General features: G+C 46.9%; 1 protein-coding gene across 19 annotated transcripts in view; it reads left to right on the forward strand.

The window, feature by feature from the left end:
• KALRN (kalirin RhoGEF kinase) overlaps nt 1–17707 on the forward strand; it is a 656959-nt gene that overhangs the window by 220968 nt on the left and 418284 nt on the right. For all 19 annotated transcript variants that reach the window (XM_036353020.1, XM_036353029.1, XM_036353021.1 and 16 more), the window contains exons 4-5: nt 11583–11775; nt 14507–15019. In XM_036353020.1, the coding sequence (XP_036208913.1) occupies nt 11583–11775; nt 14507–15019 (706 nt within the window). The remainder of the gene's footprint in view (nt 1–11582; nt 11776–14506; nt 15020–17707) is intronic.

Raw genomic sequence — 17707 nt, forward strand, 5'->3', positions numbered from 1 at the left:
AAGCAGGTGCTAATGTGTCTTTAACACTTTTCATTAACGCCTGCTGATTTCTGGTTGTTTAAGAAAGTGGGTATGGTGTGGTTTGGGGCAATCAGCGGAGCTGCTGTTAGAATAGCAATAAGGGGCAGAAAACAGGTTGACACAGATCAGAGTGATGGGCAAGGGTGGAACCAAAATCTAGCTGTTGCAGCCAGACCCCCACCACCTGAGAACTCTGCACAAGCCGGTCAGGGGAATCGTTTTCTCCTTAGAACTCTAGGCCCTTTCTGTCTCCTTGAATTCTGAACAGAGGATTTGGCTCCTGAAATGACTTTGGGAAGACATGGCTACAGCACAGTTCTGGGGAAAAGTGTGAAGTTAGTGACTTCTTGGGCTACTCTTCCTCCTTTACTGGTTTCTGCTCTCTGAGCTGTCTCCAGGGGTAAAGGCTATCCATGTTCCGTAGGTAAGACCTCAGGCATCCCTCCACATTCCCGGCACTGACCATCCTGCTTGCCCCTACAGGGCCGGCGTTGTGTGTGGCAGGGCCCGTGCTGCCCTCAGTCAGCAGGAAGTCCTTCACTCAACTGCCCTTTGCTCCATCACCCGCTGCTCTTTCTAACCCTCTACCCCAGTGATCACTTTGTCACCCACCTTCCCTGGACAACTTAGTGATTAGGTCTGATTTGAAGGTCCCTTCTGCTCCATCACAACTCAAGCACTGGGCATTCCTGGGCTCCCACCCTAAGATTCTGACACCCACATGGCTGACACCCCACACTCCACAACTATTACCAACTGAACAGCCCCAGCAGCCCATACGAAGCAGAAAGTCTTGCTGCCCCCTGGCCTGGTCTGCTGGGGTGGTGCTCATTACAGCTCTCTACTCCACCACCCCACCTGTCATCATGATGGAGAAATGTTATATTTTTTCCAACAGCTGTTTCAAGTGAGGATATTTCAGATGTTCATAGGCAGCATCACAGTGGAAACCAGGAGCAGGGTGGTCCTCATTCCTGGGAAAGGGGTTTCAGCACTCAACACAGGGTGCCCCGGGTCCCCAAACCAGATTACTTGTTGTCTAGGAGGATTTTTCTTCCTCTTAGTTCCAGAGTCCTTGTGGCTTAATAGAGGACCTGAAGCAGGGAGATTGACACCTGGGTGTCTGGTCCAAATGGCCCAAACATCCACCCAATGGTGTGACCCTGAGCAAGTCCCTTCTTTCCACTGGAACTTGCTGCCCTCAGCACTCAAATGAAGATTAGCAAGAATAAGCATGAAAGTTTCTTCAAGTTCAAGCATCCTGTGTCTCTTTGAGGCAAGGTAGCCCAACAGATCCTGGAATCACACAGATCAGATTCAAATACTGATTTTACCTCTTCCTGGTGGCTTTACGAACCTTACTCAACCTCTTTGAACCTCAGTTTCCTTAACTATAAGGCAGGATAATGACAGCAGTGACTTGGGAGTTTGACATGAGGAATCAATAAGATAATGCATATAAAATGCTTAGCAAAGATAGATTCTCATGTGTGCAATAAAATTAGCTCTTACCATTAATATATGTGTATGTCCCATTTTTATCAAAAACAGCTGCTCCGTTTCGTAGTTTGAGACTCATTTTCTATTTCTCTCGCTTGAGGTTCTGAGCTCCTCAAGATTTAGCGCTCCAGCCCTGGGCTGGCTGCTGGCCTCCTGCTTCCTTACTGCACTTCACCACCTCTGCTTCCTTCCTGCAGGGGAGCAGCCAGCATACAGGCTCTTTTCTACCTAGGGCCTTTGCACAGGCTCCCCCCTCTGCCTGCATTATTCTTTCTTTTTGTCCCCATTTACTAGTTCCTTCTCATAGTTTTGGTCTCTGCTTAAATTGTTAGCTCCTCATAATGGCCTGTCCTGATGACCTGATAAGTTCTTAAGACTTAGCACAATTGGCACTTATTCTGTTTAGCTACTGTCTATGTCCATCTCTCCCCCTAGAATTTAACCTTCATGTTTGTGTCTTGTTTCTATTTATATCCCTAGTTCCTAGCAGTGGGCCAGGCACAAAGTGAGTGCTCAGTAAATATTTGTTGAATGAATAAGTTAATTAATGGATCATATGATCTATTTAGATGGCACGATATTATTTATGCAGCACCTTCCTAACCAGGCTCTTATTGAGTCATATAAATCTCTGTAAGGGGTACAGAGATTGAGCAGCCAGAGCCTGGCTGTAGTTACCCCACAGGACAACTGCCACAAGGTGATGGCAGTGCATGGGGAGAGCCCTTATCCCATCGGGGATGGAAGGGGATGGAGAGGAAAAGTATCAATAAGCGTAGACTTCTTGGAGGAAGAGGCATGTGAATTGAACTCAAAATGTGAGAAGTTATCTAAAAAAAGAGGGAAGATGGGGTTGAGGTGGGCAAGCATAAAGACATAGAGGGATGAGCGGGCAAAGTATAATGCAAAATTGAAATTACTAAAGGCGTTAAGAGAGGTGTGGGTAGTATAGGCTGTGTGTTTTAGTTTTGGGAAAGCACTCTGAAAGAGGACATCAGGAAAGACCCCGGAGAGAAGGAAGCAGTTATATCCAATCCCTTGGACAGATGACAATGGGAAGTATCTGGAGTGGTTCACTGCTGTGGCTGTAATGGAATCCAGAGGCACAGTCTGGCTTCCCGTGGCCAGGGACCCGGGGAGGAGTTGAGGAAGCAGGTATTGGAAGGAAGTGGCACTGGGCTCCCTGAGGCCAGACCTCCAACCCAGAGTGAAGTCCTGGCCGGGGGTTGTCGCTGGCTACTGCTCATCCTGCTGTCCAGGTCCCAGAGCGCCCTAAACTAATTGAGAATCCTAATGTGTGACACAGGGCTGGGGTAATAACATCAGCTAAAACAGGAGGGACATTCAAAGGCCAGCAAGCAGACCAGTCATGTGAGTGTGGGAATGAGCCAGGAGAGGTTTAAAGAATGGAGAGGTTCAGCCTTCTCTGAAGACACTTGTAAGCATTACAAACGAGAACTGTGCCTAATAAAACCACTTTGGGTTCAGTAGTGGGCTGCTGAATTGTGATCTCTGCTAGTCATGGGGGCCACCAGGAGTACAGAGGGTCAGCGTGACCCCTGTTCATTGGTTCCTTACTACCCACTACTGAGGCCCCTCACCTGGACCAGTCAGACCCGGGGCAGCCCTCCCAGATGTCCCCGCTCAGTGGGTCAGGAGCGGACTCTGGGGCATTGGATGTGGGCAGGACCTCTGAGCACCCAGAGGGACATCCAGGTCTTCCCCAGAAGTTTTTGACGAGGCTACCAGGTCAGGTGTGTGATAAGAAGCAGAAACTCCATGGTGATTTCATAGCAAGTTAGAAGTAGAGAGGGAAGCCCAGAACGCACGCAGCTCTCCAGGGGGCGTCTGGCTGAGCCCAGACAGTTACAGTGGGAGAGCAGCTGCCAGCCTATAGGGAAAGCCTCCTGAGGCCGAGAGAGGAGCTCCTTTGCAGAGAGAACCAGAGAAACCCACCCGAGTCTGTGCTTACAATGAATGACTCTGTTCGAGAGAGCGCTGCTCACCTTTTTGCTCACCTTGGAGATGTTGTTCTGATTGAATTTTGTTGTTCTGTCTGATATATTTGTGTGTGACCTGCTATTTGTTAATACCTATGCTAATCTGATTTAGACAGAGTGAGTCCTTATCATTCAACTCTCACCAACCACACTTAACGAGCATCTATGTGTTGTCCTGGGATCACGTGGGGGACTCCTGGGCCTCGTCCCAGACTGATTGTCATCAGAGTATCTGAAAGGGAATCCTCAGATCTTCATTTTAAATGTGTCCTACATGGTTAGTGAAAGTCACTAAAGAGGAAAAAACATTGGCATAAAGCCGTGACAATGCTTTTTTTGAGATAACACAGGCTCGCTGAGTGCAAACAGCCCCAGTGACATGTAATGAACAAAGGAACAAATGGTGTAGAACTGAGTACAAGAAATATCTGATCAATCATCCGGTCATCCAGCATGTTTACGTTCTGGGCCGAGAGCCCCTGAGGGCCTGTGAAAAACAGTTCCCAGCTCAGTTTGAAGGGAATGGAATTTATCACAGAGGGTGAGAGGCTGGCCAAGGGGGCCCAGGTCTCGAGCCCCAGATGGGAAGCAGTGGGGCAGGGTGATGGGGCAGGGGCTGCATTCTCCCTGCGAAGTTGGGGCTGGGAGACGGGTGGGTCACTCACTCTCCTTCCACCTTCTCAGTGGATTTAAAGGCCTGCTGTCCAAGCTTCACCTTTCTATGTCCCCATCCTCACAGTACACAGTGCAAAGATTCAGCCCCTGAAAACTTGATTTGGACTAATATCTTTTATTTTATTTATTTTTTATTATTTTATTTTAAAATATATTTTATTGATTTTTTTACAGAGAGGAGGGGAGAGGGATAGAGAGTTAGAAACATTGATGAGGGAGAAACGTCGATCAGCTGCCTCCTGCACACTCCCTACTGGGTATGTGCCCGCAACCAAGGTATATGCACTTGACCAGAATTGAACCTGGGACCCTTGAGTCTGCAGGCTGATGCTCTATCCACTGAGCCAAACTGGTTAGGGCAGGACTAATATGTTTTAAAAGGCAAATAATCTAAAGGGAAGAGGAGGGCTACCTGTTAGTTATATTTCAGTCTAACTTGCGTTGCTCAAACTGCTCCGCATGTGAGCACACTGAGCGAGAGGAAGAGATTTCTGGGGGCATGGAGGCTTGGGAAAGAGGCAAGCTGGGGAGCCCCTGTGGGGCTTGGGGTCGCCAAAGAGTAGTGTGCAAACCTTGGTCACTTCTGGAGTCAAGGAGACAGGGCCAAGAGGTGGGCGTGCACCCAAAACTGCCTCTGGTGACATTTCCTCCAGTCATCCCAGAGATCAGCTAAAAAGACTGATCCCAACTCCCACCTAGGTCCTGCCCCGCACCCCACCGAAACTCCCTGAGCCCTGACCCCGGCCGCTCAGGTGCTGGATGAAGTGGTTCTGATCTCAGTTAATGACCCACCTCTCTGCAGCAGCTGACACTGTTCCTCCTGAAATCCTCCCCTCCCTGGTTTCCTTAACTGCACTCCTCTCCAGGTTTTCTCCAGCCTCTCTGCATGTTTTCCTCAGGCTCATCGATGTTCTTCTCCCATCTCTTAAACATTGATATTCCGTCGATGTTCTATCCTTGACTCAGAAGATGGTTCGTCTGATCTCACTCGTTTTCACTGGGTGATCTCACTCTATTCTGTGCACATCAACCTCCACCATTTGTGGGTTTATTCATTCAGCAAATGTTATTGAGCACTTACTAGGTGCCAAGCACAGTATGACTCCCTGGTCAAGATTTGCAACCCAGCTTTCTTTTTAAATCTCTAGATGGTACATCAAATTACCTTCAGAATTTCATTTATATATGAAATATTATTTATATTTTCATTATTTTATATGATAAAAGCCTATTATGCAAATTGACTGAACAGCAGAACAATCAGCTGAAGGACCTGCAGAAGGACCAGTCGCTATGACGTGCACAGACCACCAGGGGCAGACGCTCAACACAGGAGCTGCCCACAGGCCCCAGGCCAGCCAAGACAGGTGCCAGGCAGGGCCGTAGAGCGGGCAGCGCCAGGCTAGCCAAGGCGGGTGCCAGCAGGGGCCCCGCAATCACTCCGCTGGTCACCCCACAGATTGGCCCTGATTGCTGGCCAGGCCTAGGGACCCTACCCATGCACAAATTTCGTGCACCGGGCCTCTAGTTATTAATATTTAATAATACAATAATAAAAATAACTACCTTAGGCTGTGTTTCTTGAGACATGGCTTTTGGTGCAAATGATTTAGTAAGGGCATTCTCTTCGGGAAAAACTTGTGAAGGAGTAGGGGGTTGGAGAAACAGAGTAGGAAAGAGGAAGGACCGAGCAAGGATGGGGTCCCAGTCCAGTCAGAGCAAGGCTGTGGTCCTGTTCTAGTCAGAGGCCTACTGGGGATGGACCGAGCAAGGATGTGGTCTCAGTCTAGTCCAGTGATGGCAAACCTTTTGAGCTTGGCATGTCAGCATTTGAAAAACCCTAACTTAACTCTGGTGCCGTGTCACATATAGAAATTTTTTGATATTTGCAACCATAGTAAAACAAAGATTTATATTTTTGATATTTATATATTTAAATGCCATTTAACAAAGAAAAATCAACCAAAACAATGAGTTCATGTGTCACCTCTGACATGCGTGTCATAGGTTCGCCATCACTGGTCTAGTCAGAGATCTACTGGGAGAATGCGGAGTCTCTGGAGTCACTCTGCATTAAGGTAAAGAGTCTGAGCTTTGGCACCCTTTATAAGAGAGGCACTGCCCTCCCTGGGATGTGGGTATAACCTCCCACTTGTCTCTTGGAGACATGGAGCCCATCAGCAAGTCCCCAGAGATGGTGCAGGTGTAAGCTGATGGCTGCAATGCTGTCAGAGCTGGGGCTGGGCACAGTGGGCAATAGAGGCGCCCTCAGTGGGACACCAACAGTGTCTCCTACAGCAGCTAAGACTACATCGTCCAGACCACGTGCCTGGCACCATCGTCAGTGCTTTATGCATGTTAAACTTAGCCCTAAAAATAACCCTGTGATGTAGTTGCTATTATTCGTGTTTTACAGGCAGGAACTGAGGCACAGAGGTTGAAAGCAACTTGCCTAAGGTTTCGCAATAAGGAAACGATGGAGCTGGGATTTAGACTGAGGAGGGGTGGTTCCAGAGTCCATATCCTTAATGCTGCCTCTGCTTCCGCAGCATATTGAGTCTCAGGGCATACCAGGCACTGTGTTAGCCCCTGGGCATCCAGCACTGAATGCACACAAAACCCCGCCCTCATGGAGTTTATTTTCTAGTGAGGAAAGATGGACAATACATGAATAAGTAAAATATATGATCCAGATGGTAGTAAATGCTAAGAAAAAATAAGTCCGGGGAGGGAGGGAAGGAGGGAGGGAGGGAGGGCGAGAGGGAGGGGAGGGGAGGCTGGGTGACAGTTGCAGCTTTAGGTGGGGCAGCCCAAGGACATTTGCACTAGGAGGACTTACCAAGATTCAGAGGATGTGGCTCCTCTGATTCTGCCATTGCCACTCCCTCTGGCTGAGCCCAGCATACTCCCTGTCTACACAGCTGGAGGCAATCTTTCCAAACCCCCTGGTGGTGGTCCCCCAATTGTCCTCAGGATAAATCCAGCACTTCCACCATCCTTATTCAAGACCTGCTTCCATTCCTGCCTCTTCTCTGGAGTAAAAATGGAAACACACATATCCTCTGTCTCAGTTATGAAAATTAATATAGGCTAACAAACTGTTAAATAAAACACGTTCTATCCTTCTACCTTGACTGATATACCTTCATAGTGACAGAGGAGGCCAGCCTTGTTGGACTCCCGAGTTCCCTGCAGAACTTGGCCGCAGAGGGAGACCAGCCCCAGGCCATGCTCTGCCTCTCCGTGCCCACTGCCCAGCTCTGTCTTCCACTGTGCAGGGGTAGGGGAAAGGGGGGTCTCGCATGCATGTGGACTCTCCAGCTCAAACATCCATGTTCTAGCCACACCTTTGCAAATAGCAGCCCTTTGCCTCCCCTCAGGCCTAGGTGTGCTCATGCTGATGGTGCTACTTGCCTTAGAGCAGTGGTCGGCAAACTCATTAGTCAACAGAGCCACATTTCAACAGTACTTCTTCAAAATAGACTCGCCCAGGCCAAAAACCGACTTCTGCGCATGGGCCACGAAGTTTCAATCGCACTGTACGTGCGCCCGCACATAGTATTTTGTGGAAGAGCCACACTCAAGGGACCAAAAAGCCGCATGTGGCTCGGGAGCCACAGTTTGCTGACCACGGCCTTAGAGGATTAGACCTGGGGTCCAGCTACACAAGGGCCCAGAGTGTAGGCTAAGGGCCCTTTGGGCAGAGAATTTTAGGGTTTCAGGTAATAGGAGCTTCATTTACAAGGGGGTGAAAGTACAGTACAGACTTCATCTGGGCAAGTCTCCTTGGCCTCAGGGTTGGGTGGGAGAGGGGAGGGTATGCAAGGGGAGGCCAAGCCTGGAATAGGGCTGTCAGAAGCACTCAGAGCATCAATCTCTTCCCTACCCTTATGCCTAAACTAGAGTGAATTACTTGAACTTTCTCAGTATGCCATGCTCCTCAGCGTCTGTGATTCTGTAATATTGCAGACTGCAGAATACAGGTCATTCATTTGGACTCCTTGCCACAATTTCCCTCATCTCCTATGAGCTCCCTAATTAATCCTCGCATTGCTGACCCTTAACCCCCACCGCCTATGACCAACACACCACTCACAGTGGCGATGGTGGTGGGGTGTAATAGAATATAGTGACCCAAGTGTGGGCGTTACAGTCAGCAGCCCTGGTTCTGATTATTTGCTTAGCCACTTGCTAGTCCTGTGACCTTCAGCAGGTTCTGTGCCTCAATTTCATTGTCTCTTACATGGGGGTTACATGCCAAGTTTATAAGGTATTGTGAGGATAGTGCAATATCGTCTGTCAAGTGCCCAACCACAGTTCCTGGCATAGAATAAGCATCTAGTGAGAAGTTCTTTTCCCTCCCCCAGCTCTGCCTCTTACTTGAAACCATACACAAAGCACCTTGAGAGACCAGGCTGTCTCACAGAGATGCCAATTACATTAGCTCCCAGGGGCCTCTCTCCCCATCTCCTGCCTTAGTGAGAACTTCTGGAGAATGTTAGTACCTGTTTCTACTGTAGTTGTCAGAAACCTGCTACCCCACTTAGATGCTGGGGTAGTCAGACTCCAGCTCTTGGTAGCAACACCAACTGTTGCTAGGGATGGTGGTTTCTCATGTCAGCACAATTATGGCAACAGGGATGGAGCAGGTGCACAAAGAAGTTGGTCATATCAAAGGAAAGGTAAGACCTACAGGTACCTTGCAGCACCTGACGTAAGTGGGCACGCAACAGATGTGAGTCAAGTTGAACAAAACTAAGCTCAAAGAGAAAAGTCCTTAAATCCCAGTAGAAAAGTGGATAAAAGAACTGTGTAGGTAAGTCACAGAAGAAATACTTCTAGGCCAATAAGCTCTAGATAGTAAACAGAGAGGTGCAAATTTAAATGGGCGAAGATTTCAGTGCTGATGAGGGTATAGTAAGGGGGCGGAGGGCATGTCATGCGCTGCTGGGACGCTCGTGCGTGCATAACATGTAAGCTGATATGTCTTTCTGCAAAGTAGTAATGAGAATGGTTAAATAAGGCATGGTCAAGGTACAGATGGATGGACTATGTGTCATTTGGTGTGCCAGCTTCAAAGAAATTTTAAACAAGGGAAAAAACTCTATGTTACTGTGAAAAGTAGAACACTTTCTGGTATGAAAATTACATGCACAAAGAAGATTGGAGGGAAATAGGACAGAGTGTTAAAAATTCCTGCCATTAGCATCACTTATATAAATCTTTGAAGTTTTCTGTATTTAGCAGGTGTTTCTTTAATAATGGGAAAGAAATTCCATAATTTAGGAAAATGGCACATTGCTTTCATACAATAGATCAGAGAAAATTATTTATGGATGACTCTGGCCACTTGTTGACACCGATTTGGGAGAAACAGAACTTCCATGCTGAGTCTAGTCCTTTCTATCAGCAAGAAGAAATGGAAAGTCTCCTGCCTGGGCAGTTCCCCATCTAACTGGGAGGCCCATGGAAGTTGCCTTATGCTGGAGACATTCACATAGTCATGGCAGCTGTGGCGTCTTCACCAGGCTGCCATTCTCATCACTGTTGAGATTTGAGAATGAAGCCGGAAAAGGTATTCTGTTTCCATTTGTGGCTTAATTCTTCCCATTGCGGCCTTACCTCCAGTAGTGGTAAGCGGTTGGTTGGTGGAGGCACACATCTGTGGGTCATGTAACATGCGCAGTGGTTTATGCCAGTACAATCCAGGGAATAGGAAAATTAAGTGAAAGACCCTAAGGAAATTCTACACCAGGGTTTATATAAGAATGTGAAACACCGAAAGTATATTTTTAGTTATAAAATAAATGGATAGGTTAAATAAGCCAAGAAGAAGAGAAGAGCCTCTAACTACCAAAACATAAACTTTCTTCCAAACTGATATGTTGTAACTATTTTAACTTTTTCCTCCCATTCTGATTCTTAGGAGTTATAAAGTCCAAGTGCTTAAATAAACTTTGCTCTTTAATAAGTTACATAGCAACATCTTGATTGATTCACTTAGGCTGCTTAGTTTTGGTTTTCAAGATGGTCACTGTCACTTCTTCTGGCCTTGATTTTAGGAGTAGCTTCCCCTCTCTTAACTTCCTAAAGTAAGAATAAGATTGGTGTGCCTTATTCATACCCCGACTCTTATAATGGAAGTACACGAGACAACAGACTGTATCCATCTTTTTCATCAGTCCCACATTTGGCCGTCTGTGAGTAATCAGCATGACTCAACAATCTGATTTTTTTAAAAAATATATATATATTATTGATTTCAGAGAGGAAGGGAGAGAGAGAGAGCGAGAGAGAGAGAGACAGAGAGAGAGAGAGAGAGAGAGAGAGAGAGAGAGAGAGAGAGAGAGAGAGAGAGAGAGAAACATCAATGATGAGAGAGAATCACTGATCAGCTGCCTCCTGCGTGGAACACACCGGGGATTGAGCCCGCACCCGGGGCATGTGCCCCGACCAGGAATCGAACCGTGACCTTCTGGTTCATAGGTCAATGCTCAACCACTGAGCCACACCGTCCTGGCAACAACCTGATTTTTTATAAGTTAACAAACATTAGAACTACAAGTAATACATCTTAAATACAGTGGTGACAAATATGCCTTATTCATACTTTGTGTACCATCTCTTATCAATGGATAGAATCAACCTAGAATCTTTTTTTAATATATTTTATTGATTTTTTACAGAGAGGAAGGGAGAGGGAGAGTTAGAAACATCGATGAGAGAGAAACATCGACCAGCTGCCTTCTGCACACCCCCTACTGGGGATAAGCCTGCAACCAAGGTACATGCCCTTGACCGGAATCGAACCTGGGACCCTTCACTCTATCCACTGAGCCAAGCCGGTTAGGGCCAACCTAGAATCTTTTATTGAAAAAGATGCTTTGGCTCCGTTTGGGTTCAGTGGTAAAGTGTACCAGTGACTGCCATTGCTCTGGGCGTGGGGAAGGGCAGCCCTCATGCCAAAGATTTTCCATCTCAGATATTAGGGCCTCAGGGTCCCTGTTGGTACAGGGCTTGTCTTCAAATAGGGAAAACAGGATTCCTCCCAGGAGCGAGAGAGACAAAAACTAAATGTAAAATCAAACAGAAATTGGAATACCCAAACAGTAAACACCCCATCAAGCGCCAATGACTATAGGGAAGGCTGAGTCATTTGCTGAATGCTAGGAGAAGGCAGACACCCTGCAGCAGATGGGGTTAAGCCAGGAAGGTCTTCTGAGGCAGTGCATTTTTAGTGGGATTGGAAGGCAGCCTGCAGACCTGGCGTGAAGTTGGAAGGGTGGCCCGATTAAAAGGAATGCAGATTTCTGGATGCTTTTGGACTATGTACTTCAAAGTCTCAGCTGCCCAGAGTGACCATGCCGGACCTCTGACCCCCCACAGTGAGGACGTGTGCAAACGTGGCTTCACCGTCATCATCGACATGCGGGGCTCTAAGTGGGACCTCATCAAGCCCCTCCTCAAGACGTTGCAGGAAGCCTTTCCAGCCGAGATCCATGTGGCCCTCATCATTAAACCCGACAATTTCTGGCAGAAACAGAAGACCAACTTTGGCAGCTCCAAATTCATCTTTGAGGTGAGCCAGACCGCTCTCTGAGCACCCCTTTCCCTTCCGCCACCCACACATTTCACACTGTGCTTCTCCATCCACTCTACTGTACCCATGTCTATGGCTGGTATTTCTGGAGTCCTTGGCTACTGTGGCTTTACCGGTTAGTATCTAGAGAGGAATAAGAGGATCAAGAGATTGTCCTAATTGCACAGTGTTAGTAGGCAATTCTGTGTACTATTGGTGAGTATGTAAATTAGGACAGTTGTTTCTGGGGGCAACTTTGTAATTTGGCCCAAATGCCTTAAAAAGAGTTTATAGCTATTGATCTAGTAATTCTTCTTAGAAAATATTTTTAATATGAAAGCTAAACAAAACCTCTTGAAAATCTAATTATAATTATAAACAGATAATGGTCTACAAGAATGTTCATTCATCATAGTGTTTTTTGCCATAATATACACATACATATATACAGATATATATACACACATATACACATATACATGTGCATACATATAGTTTGTATCCTGAATATCCATTAATTTTGGTAACATTAATTCACAAATACGTGAAGCTATTAAAATCATATTTAGTTATATATCAATTATATCTCAATGCAAATCATATTTAGAAAAATAGCATCTTTGAAAAATACTTATGATATACTGTTTTAAAAAAGGCAGGTTTTTAACCAGTCTGGGCATTATAATCTGAAGTCTGTCTTTTAAGTGCATAATGAAGAAGACTGAGAGACACGTGAAAATGTTAGTAGACTATTAGCAGTGGCTGATTAAAGGTGATTTTTCATTTTCTTCATATTTTCTATTTTCTCTTATACTCAAGGAGAACGTGTTATTATTTTCTCTTTAGCTAGGTTTTCCCAGACAGCATATGAGGATTTTTAATGGTGACACAGCAGATTAAGTCAATGATTTAGGAACCTTTGTTCTAGCCAAATCCAAGCTGTTCCCCTTTCCTGGAACCCTAGCCCTCATCTGCAGGGGGATGAACCTTGTGTACATGTGCATGTTGGAAAGGCGGAGCTGCACCTAAACTTACGCAACTTTCCACTCCAAACCCTACCCTCTAGGCCAGGAGTGCCTGTGTGTGGCGTGATGGCCCCAGTAGTTTGTGATGGAGCATAGCAACCTGACTATCTGAGCGAAGTGATTCTCACTCTGTTTAAATAACACAAAGAATTTGACTTGGTATAAAAACAGCTCTCCTACTCTCCCGGCACCCCCACCCAACATTAGGAGCCCTGTGCTTTAAAATATATATATATTTGCAGCCCTGTTTCAGTGCCATGCCACTTCATTCTGAAGGTTTTTCAATATACTAGTATAGATTTATTGATTTTAGAGAGGAAGGGAGAGGAAGAGAGATAGAAACATCAATGATGAGAGAGAATCATTAATCGGCTGCCTCCTGCATTCCCCCTGCTGGGGATCGAGCCCACAAGCCAGGCATGTGCCCTGACCAGGAATCCAACCGTGACCTCCAGGTTCGTAGGTCAATGCTCAACCACTGAGCCACACCAGCTGGGCAGGAGCCCTGTGTTTTGTAGTTTTGGTTTTTGTATACAGAGGTGGTGATAACAAGCCTATATATTTATAACCTGAGAAGAATGAAAGTACTCTTTCCAACAAGTCCTGAAACTGTGTTTCAGTGTGGCTGCTCAGCCCTTCCCCTCTTCCTTCGCCACAAGTTGAGCAAGCTTGTCTTTGCCTCCTAAATAAGAAGTAAGGAGAGAGAGCTGGGGCCTCCCACTCAGAAGAGTATTTATAAGGCAATGCCTTACGAACAGCCAATGAAATCCCTCATGCAGGCTGAGGGTACAGGCTTGTTCAATAGCAGATACTTAATGACTAATTGGTGCATATAATCATGGGAGACTTCCTGGACGTGGTAAACTGGGAGCCAGATTTGAAGGGGAAAGTGCTCTAGAACAGGGCTGCTCAAAGTTTAATGCACAGAGTCCCTGGGGATCGCGTTCAATGTGGATTGTGATTCAGCAGATCTGACTTCTGAGATGCTGCTTTCCAACAAGCTCCCAGGGGGTCTTAATGCTGCCGCCAAGGGCCACACTTTGAGTCGCCAGGATCTAGATTAGCAGAGGTTTGTATCAGTGGCTGCACATTAGAGTCACTTGGTGAGCTTTTAAAATTACCCATGCACACACTCCAGTCCAGGCCAACTAAATCAGAGACTTGTATCTGCTACCAGGAGAGCCTTGGTGTCAGCAGAGGCCCACCCAGCCTGAGGCAGGAAGCTTGACTCAGACCGTTGCAGCCCAAAGTTGACCCACATTGCTTCATGCAACCGTGATGATGTCCTGGGTCATGGGCCTGGCTGGGTTTTCAAGCTCTGGAGAACCAGACCCTCAGGCACTCCTGCTTCTAGCATCTGCAGTCCTGCTGTGGTGACTCGGGGGTGGAGAGGAGGAAGATGAAGGCAGCTGAGACTTAAAGGCAGTCTCTCCTGTAATAGCAAGTGGTGGGCAGGTGGAGAGGCTTTTGGAGGCAGTCAGCTGGTCTGTTGAAACTGCTTACCCTGGCTGATTTGTAGCTGATGACCAGCAGGCCACGTGCTCATACACCGGCCCTTTCCTGCACAGGCTGTGGTCATTATTATGTGGACTTACCTTGGCCTCTCCCCTGGACTTCCTCCCCTCCTGCCTACAGCTTCCCTGGTTTCCCCTCACCCCCCCCCCCCCCCACTTCACTGAGTCACCCTCTCTGTGTCTGTCCCCCAGACAAGCATGGTGTCCGTGGAGGGCCTCACGAAGCTGGTGGACCCCTCCCAGCTGACCGAGGAGTTCGATGGCTCCCTGGACTACAACCACGAGGAGTGGATCGAGCTGCGGCTGTCCCTGGAGGAGTTCTTCAACAGCGCCGTGCACCTGCTCTCGCGCCTGGAGGACCTGCAGGAGATGCTGGCTCGGAAGGAGTTCCCCGTGGACGTGGAGGGCTCTCGGCGGCTCATCGATGAGCACACTCAGCTCAAGAAGAAGGTGCTGAAGGCCCCCGTGGAGGAGCTGGACCGGGAGGGGCAGCGGCTGCTGCAGTGCATCCGCTGCAGCGACGGCTTCTCAGGGCGCAACTGCATCCCCGGCAGCGCTGACTTCCAGAGCCTGGTGCCCAAGATCACCAACCTCCTGGACAAGCTGCACTCGACCCGGCAGCACCTGCACCAGATGTGGCATGTACGCAAGCTCAAGCTGGACCAGTGCTTCCAGCTGAGGCTCTTCGAGCAGGATGCAGAGAAGGTAGGAGGGGAGCCGGCCCACCTGGGGCTGGGGTTTGGGGGCGGGTGGCCACTGCTCTTTAGAGAGACTGGTCGAGGTTGCCAGTTCAGCTTTCTGATTAATGACTTTTGTGGAAAGTTTTTTTTAAGTGTTTATTGGTGCACATTTATTTTAATCATCTCTGGCCATTGCTCACTGACTCCTTAAAGCTCTCCTTATATAGTGTTTATTATGCGCCAGGCACTGTTGTAAGCTCTGAGTATAAATGAACACATTTTAACCCTCGGAAGGCCTATAGGTGGGTATATCATCATTATCCCATTTTACAGGTGAAGAAACTGAGAGGCTAAATAACTTGGCCAAACGAGGCAGTGCGGCTGCCGAGCCCATGCTTTTCCCCACGGCTGGACACTGCCCCTCTCAGGACCTGTACTGAATGGTTCGAGACGGCTGAGCAATAAAAATAATAATACTGTTACCAGCCGCAGTAACATGACTGAGGGGCTGGTGCTGGGCAGCGTACTCGACTGTTGACAAAGCATTCCACGTGCAGAGCCTTACCTAACTGCACAGCTTTCCCATCCTTGGAGGTGCGTGGTGCTGCTGACCTGCAGGGAAATGGAGTGCTCCTTGATCTTGGGGCTACAATGGCAGACTTGACATATGAATCCAGCCTTTTTCAGCTTGAAGTCCGGGCTCTTTGTGCCATGCGCTTCATTCAGAAGGTTTTTCCTCAGCAGCTCAGCCAGCACTTAAGCAGGCCCCAATGTTCTAGCAGTGAATTTTCATAGCTTTCTCCTTATCAGGGGAGATATGAGAAAGGGAAAAAGAAAAATATATCATGTAGTGCTTCGTTGCTGAGGACACAAAGGTATCTTCTCCAGGTTTTTTCAAGGTAAAGAAGAGAGTTGCTATTATATGTGCTTTAGGGGGAGTGAAATGGGCTCTCCTCCTATCAGTTTTCTGGAAATAACTTATATTTAAATGCATAATGCTACTCTGCATCTCTCAGTAACCTATGGATTTTACAGACAGTGTCTAATATAATGGTTTTGTGTCTTTTCAGAGCTCATATTGGAAATATCTAAATATTTTGAAGTGATGAAATCAGGATATGAAACTATATAATATGCATAGATGCATAACCCATGGACACAGACAATAGCATGGGGAAGGCTGGGGATGAGGTGGAGGGGGGCAAAAAGGAGGGAAAAGGAGCAAAAAACACAACTCTATGTAATGATGATCCTAATTTATGTGAGAGTGCCAGCATAGGTATGACTGGAGGAAAATCCAGCACAATGTTAATAGTTTTGATTCTCAGATGACAAGCTTAAGGTTAATTTTAATTATATATTTATATATTTTCCAATTTTTTATAATTTATAATCAGAAGGAAATCAGTACATGTCATTTTTAAAGACTGCATTGCCCCTTTCTACAACAGAACTTCTGAACATCATTTAAGTCAAGGGACATGTAAAGGGGTTTCTTGTATAACCTTAGGAGTTGCAGGGTTTTCCCTGAATTCCTGAGGGCTCTTTGCCCAGGGGCCTGGCAGCCTGGGTCTGACCCTGGCCTGCTCTGGGAAGGGCCACTTGGACTATGGGATCCTGTCACAGTTCACCAAGCTATGAGACACCAGGTCAGGAGCCAGCAACTCTGGGAAACCAGTCGCAGGTACTCTGGCTCCCGTGCCTGGGGTAAGGAAAATCTGGAATAGCTCCTTTCTATTTGGGTTTTCTTCTGCTCTGGGGCAGAGGACCTGCTTTGCAGCCTGGCCTAGCTGGCCATTGCAGTGACAGGGACAGAGGGGGAGGCAGGGACTAGGTCTGCCTAGATGTATTTTAGAGTTTGAGGCACTTCACAGCACCCCGGAAGCTCAAGGGTAAGGGAAGATGGCATGAGGCACAGATGGTGCCTGTCTCAAAAATAAGATGAACCATATACCTTTAGCACCAGAAGACCTGGGTAGGTAAGGCTGACCTTCTAGAGTCACACAAGTGCCAGTCCACTAGGCAGTAATTGCTGCCACACATACATTCTCTCGATTCATTCTCTCTCACAAGAATCACATGGCATATTAGTATTCCTCTTTTATAGTGGAGGAAATGGAAGCTCAGAGAGATGGAGTGGCCTGCCCAGGATCACACTACCAATTAGAGCCAGTATTTTGTCTGTCTCTAAAGCTCACCCAAGCTCTTATCCAAAAGCCATACTGTTCTCTGCTCCTAGGACCTACTTTATGCCACCACTGAGCACTGCTTGTTAGTCCCCGAGCCCCCACCCTGATGACTCCAGGGAAAATCTTAAATCCCACCTCCCAATGCTCAGTCAACAGCAGGGCTCAACCATTCTGTGGACCCCTTCTCAGAGTAATATTTGTAAATGTACAAAATAATATTTTAGGCTTAGAAAATAATTATTGAAATACAGTTAATAAGTTTAAAAATAGTAGTAACCTGTACTTCTTTAACATGTTAAATAATAAAATCTACTTGAAGTCTCACAGTTACCATTGATTTTGAAGTAGCAATGAGCAAAAATGATATTTTCGGGTAACTAACCCTGATGTGATATGAAGATGTGTATTCAGAGGTACAGGTATTACGAACAGTAATGTAGCTTGTTGACTACATTCATAATTGAAGAGAATGCTATATTTCAGTTGGAGGTTAGTGAAAATAAAGGCATATATTTTCCCCCATC

This window comes from Myotis myotis, unplaced genomic scaffold, assembly GCF_014108235.1.
Source record: "Myotis myotis isolate mMyoMyo1 unplaced genomic scaffold, mMyoMyo1.p scaffold_m19_p_2, whole genome shotgun sequence".
NCBI classification, from domain to species: Eukaryota; Metazoa; Chordata; class Mammalia; order Chiroptera; family Vespertilionidae; genus Myotis; species Myotis myotis.